General features: G+C 32.4%; 1 protein-coding gene across 1 annotated transcript in view; it reads left to right on the forward strand.

Moving 5' to 3' along the window:
* The first annotated feature begins 2,339 nt into the window (after window positions 1-2,339).
* Window positions 2,340-5,926, forward strand: part of LOC112509450 (histone H2B.4-like) — a 10,168-nt gene continuing 6,581 nt past the window's right edge. The window contains exon 1 of the mRNA XM_025114417.1: window positions 2,340-2,802. Coding sequence (XP_024970185.1) covers window positions 2,390-2,802 — 413 coding nt within the window. The 5' untranslated portion in view covers window positions 2,340-2,389. The remainder of the gene's footprint in view (window positions 2,803-5,926) is intronic.

The following is a 5,926-nucleotide window of genomic DNA, read 5'->3' on the forward strand; positions in this document are numbered from 1 at the left end:
TTCTCACAGTTACCACAAACTAATTAGTTCTCATTTGATTATGCCCCTATATATATGTGTGTGTGTGTGTGTGTGTATGTGAATCGTGTATGATTCTGTACATTAACGACACTTTTCTTGTTTTCTTAAATAGTTAGCGTACTAGTTTGAACTTGCCCCATTATGATTAATCCCTACCTAACAATCGCGTAGAGCTTTTCATTCTCAATGCGCATCTTGCTTTCTTTTGGGGTGCATGTCGTTAGTAAGCCGATAAGCTTAACGACTTCATGATTTTTCATATGAAACAACGTTCCAAGACATATCTTAAAATAATGGTCGCCCAGTTGCTAAATACCAACTTGCCTTCATATACAACACTTAAGTCCTAACAATGTTTCATGCAATGCAACATGCTATCTGAAAGATGTACGTAAAACATTATGCATACCATTCTTGGTCACACTTGCATACACGCAAAACAATAACTTCCCATGAGATGTAAACTCTTAACCAATATGGTGTGGGTTATCAGATCACTTATGAACTCGCCAAGTACAAAGACATTATTCACCTCGTACCGATACTTGATCGCTTCCACTAATTCATTTCGTATCATTGTCTGTGGCATCAGATCTTAACGTACTATTTAGCTGGTATTGATGTTTGAATGTTCCTATCAGGTATAAAGCGCTATTTCTGCTTGACCTGATGATTACATGAAAGGCACACCGTCCCATGACTCGTATCCATACTTGACATGCTCTAAAACTTTAAACCATATAAACATTCAACATGTACAATCCATGTTTCAAGAATACTAAAAGCACACGTGTCTCTTTTTGCAAATCACATAAAACTCATATTAATTGAACATAATACCCAACTGCTCGTTCTCGCAATAATACCGATAAAATGCATAGTGGATTTTCTAGTGTTGAAGAACCAATTGCAGTATATTCAGCATACAGTGGAAGCATAATAACCAATTGTGTATATACAAATGTGTTGTGGTTATATTTCAAGCTGATGTATAAGAATCATTTATACACTCAATTGCTATATTAACAATGCTTAGATGTTTTCGTTATAAGCCTCATTTTCATCGAGAATTAGGGAACCATTGAAAGCATGCCGGATATCCATATCTACCATGAATATGGACATATGACGTGATTTGAAGTTCCTCGGTTTTCAATGAAAAATGGTGCATTTGTATTAGATAGGACAAAACAAAACATGACAAAGCATAACAAGAAAAAGGACAAAACATTTGTCCAGTGTATGGTAAGACAAGACATTATTGAACAAAACTAATAGTAAATTTTTAGATTGGGCATATATTGGTAAAATTTAGACTTATTCCACTTTGTTTTAATCTATCTTTGTATAGGGAAATTGACCAAAATGACTAGTTTAGACACCGGATGTTAGCAAAATGACCATTTTTCTGTCTTTTTTCAAATAGTAACCAACCAAATCGCCCATAAGGGGCTATTTTGACTTGAAGATACAGAGAGGTCTCACATGTATCTGAGTTGGGAGACAAAAAATAAATATTATACCTGATTTTGTCCAAATCACCTCAGACATCCCCAAATCTCCTCACTGGTACAGAGGGTTTAGGGACTTTGTCCAGTGGGGCGATTTGGGGTTTACGGATTTTGTATCAAAATTTCCCCATGGGGCGTTTTAGGCTTATCAGGGGGCGATCCTACAATATCAGATACTATATTTGATTTTTGTCCCTCAAATGGTATACATGCAGACCACTAGAAGACAAAAAAAGGTCAAAATCGTGCCAGGGGGCGATTTGGACAAAATCATGCATAATAATCTTATTTTTGTCCTTCAAATCAGATACATGTGAGACACCTCCATACCTTCTGGTCAAAATCGCCTCCAGAGGTGATTTGGTTGGTTATTTTTTTGAAAAAATGTCTAAAAATTGGTCATTTTGTTAGCATACGATGTATAAACCGGTTATTTTTGGTCAATTTCCCTTCTGTAAATTACGTATAAAAGTTATGTCACACACGAAATAGTTATTTTTATAATGTTTTGTTTAACATACCAAACGTATCTTAAGAGAACCCGTCATCTGTAATTTTTGGAAATAAATTTAAATTCTATTTATATGTTTTCTAATATCATTCTAAATTTAGCGATGTCGCTTAAACCGTACGCGCGAAAGCCCAAATTACGAAAACTTACAGACGACTTCAATCTCAACCGTTGATTAACATATCCACGTAATCTACGGTCTCAATTCATAATCCGTGCCAAACGATATCCACCAATCAGATAACACCTTTACCCTTCTATATAAACACCAATAACTTACGTTTCCTTCCACCAACATACAAAGCGTCCATTTCTCTCCAAACTTTAAACCAAACACCTTTTTTCAATGGCACCAAAGGCAGAGAAGAAACCGGCGGAGAAGAAGCCGGCCGCCGAGAAAGCTCCTGCGGAGAAGAAGCCGAGAGCCGAGAAGAAACTCCCGAAGGATGCGTCGGCAACCGATAAGAAGAAGAAGAGGAACAAGAAGTCGGTGGAGACTTACAAGATCTACATCTTCAAGGTTTTGAAGCAGGTTCATCCTGACATTGGAATCTCAAGCAAAGCTATGGGGATTATGAACTCGTTTATCAACGATATCTTCGAGAAGTTGGCTCAGGAGTCTTCGAGGCTTGCTCGGTACAACAAGAAGCCGACGATTACTTCCAGGGAGATTCAGACCGCCGTGAGACTTGTACTTCCCGGTGAATTGGCGAAACACGCGGTATCTGAAGGTACCAAGGCTGTAACTAAGTTTACAAGCTCTTAGAGATTGGCGTAGATCGGTAGATGCTAGGGTTTTGGTATTCTGTACTTGAAAATTACAACGATGTCCTGCGTTTTATTGTAAAAATTCGAAGTGGTTCTGGAGTTGAAACTTGTGTAATCCTTCAGTGTTAAAATGATATGATATGGAATTCAGGTTTTCGTGAATTTGCTCAAGTTCGATTGATCTACGAATTTGGGGGTTTTAACCCTAAATTGAGTCAAGCAAAGGTAAATCACTTTTGTTTCATCTTCTTCTTCGTGCTTTGATTTGTCAATCTTGCAACAAAGTATTCAACCGGGTTCCTTCTTTAGTGTTTTTCTTGATTGATTGTAAGTTGTTAAATGGTTTGATGTAAAATAAGAAATTAGATTGATTAACTGATTTTAATGATTTATGAAATATGAAATATAATTGTTTACAGTGAAATCATGGTGTTAAATAGTTAAGAAAAGCTTAAGATACAAAATTATTTAAAATAATTAAAATCATTAAAAGACATATTTTTTTGTCAAACAGAAAATATTTTTTAATGAAACTATTAAAAGATAAATAACAATACTTTTTTATCTTTGATATTAATAATTGCTGGCTGGTTGCTAAATACCAACTTCCCATGAGATGTAAACTCTTAATCGGTATGGTGTGGGTTATCGGATCACTTATGAACTCGCCAAATAAAAGACATTATTCACCTTGTATCGATACTCGATTGCTTCCACCGATTCATTTCGTATGGTTGTTTGTGGCTTCGCATCTTACAGTTCTACTTGGACGGTATTGATGTTTGTTTGTTCCTATCAGAGATAGGTATAAAACACTGTTTCTACTTGACTTGATGATAAGAGGATGGGCACACCGTCCCATGACTCATATCCATACTTGACATGCTCTAAAGCTTTAAACCATGTAAACATTCAACAAGTACAATCCATGTTTCAAGAATACTAAAAACATATATATATATATATATATCTTTATGTAAATCACACAAAACTGATATTAATTGAACATAATACCTAACTGCTCATTCTCGCAATACTACTGGTACAATGCATATTAAATTTTCTAGATTTGAAAAACCAGTAGCAGTACATTCAGTATACAGTGGAAGCTTAATATTTTAGTCTAATGCTGATACAGATGTCTTGGGATTATAAATCTCAAGCCATATATCAAGCTAATGTATAACAATCATTTATACACTCAATTACTATATTAAACTGCTTAGATCTAATATCATAAAAATGCATTGGTTATAAATTACATCCATAACACCATTTTTTTTGTTCAATTTAACATCAGAAATATATATCTATAAGCCTTATTTTTCATTGAGAATTAAGGAACCACTGAAAGCATGCTAGATAGGGCTATAAACGAATCAAACGAACACGAACAGTGTAACACCCAAGTTTCTTTATTTGATAAATCTTAATATTTAAGCCTTGAGTGCAAATATTTATGAGTAATTCGAGTACTCCAGCATCTGTTACATTTAGTGAAACATCTTAATTATAAGACCAAACAAGCTAGTGATAAAGTGTTAAGGCTAGAAGTGTGTTGACAAGTTCAGTAAGCATAAATAAGCAATCTAGTGATGAGTTGTTTAAGCTAAAAAAATATGAGTTGGCAAGACTATTGATTAAAAAACAAATATAGGAAACATGACAAGGAGTACTAGAAACATGAGTTGTTAAAATTCTCTTATCCTTATAAATGAGTTGTCAAGATTTTTTTATCTTTATAGAAGAAGGTGTTAAATTTCATAAGAGTACAATTTTGAGAGCAAAAAGAAACAAACAGTTAATGCAATGAATTTTTCTATAAATATGGATTGAAAAGTCACTATTTGTGCATAACAAAAATAAGAAATCTCTCTATATATACATAATTAAATATTAAGAAATGAATCAAAAGAAAAAATAGGCAAAATCAAGGTGAGTTCTAATGTGATTTATGAGATACATGAATGTTATATATAAAAGTATTTTATGCATTACAAGTTAAGTTGGCATGCTTGTTTTACATGAAAATATTAATACACATACATATTCAAGATAAGCATAATTACATGTTATCATATGTGATACACAGGGCATGAATTTTTTTACATGTTATGTATAACCATCATATCCAACACACAAGATATTAGAAGAAACAATGTCTTACAAATGGACCTTATAGGGCAGTTTTTTATGGACCCAGAGGTTAGCAAACCTCTAGAGAAATATGTTTATGTATATTACATATACAAGTTATGTCAAATATGAAACAATGATTTACATTATATTATGTCCAATATACCAAATGTATGTTAAGAGAACCAATTTTAAAGATAAATTTAAATTCCTATTTATATATTTTCTAATTTTTATCATTTTACGACTAGTTGTGTACCCGCGCAATGCGGCGGGAGCCATGAATTAACGATTTTGAAGTTCCACTGGTTTTATAAGATAAGATTTAACGATGATATATGTTACACTTGGTCTTTACATATTAATACAATTTGAATAGATAAGAGTTATGGTTCCAATTATAAACTATCGATGAAAAAAATTGTATGACAGTTTAAAATCCAATATATTTAAACGACTCCACAAATGTGTTCGATTTACACAAAGAGCAAAGAACCAAGAAACTTGAGTTTTAAGTTAAACACTCAAAACCAATAAATAAAACTACAAATTTAACATATCATAAGCCATGAAAAGACCAAAAAGATGAGTTTTAGAATAAAATTTCAACTGTTTACCCTCTTTTTGTCCAAAAACTCAAATTAAGATTGAATTAATACATGTATATATGTATATATATTTCAAAAAACCCAATAACATATTAATTCAGAACATCTTATATAGTGCAATTCGGACAGCCTAACCCCAAAATATATAGTATATATATATAAATAAATAACTATAAAAGGTATATATCGTAAATATTAAAAATATTTTTTCACAGTATATATAATATATAATAATATAATTAAGTAAAAAACTATTCAATATTGGACTCATTTCGAAGGTATTAAAGAGACGATTATAATGGTGTAATTTGTTAAAATAAAAATATATTTTTTAAACATGTTTTAATTGATATACAATTATGTATATTAAT

The sequence above is a fragment of the Cynara cardunculus genome (genome assembly GCF_001531365.2).
Source record: "Cynara cardunculus var. scolymus isolate 2C chromosome LG 3, CcrdV1, whole genome shotgun sequence".
Classification (NCBI taxonomy): domain Eukaryota; kingdom Viridiplantae; phylum Streptophyta; class Magnoliopsida; order Asterales; family Asteraceae; genus Cynara; species Cynara cardunculus.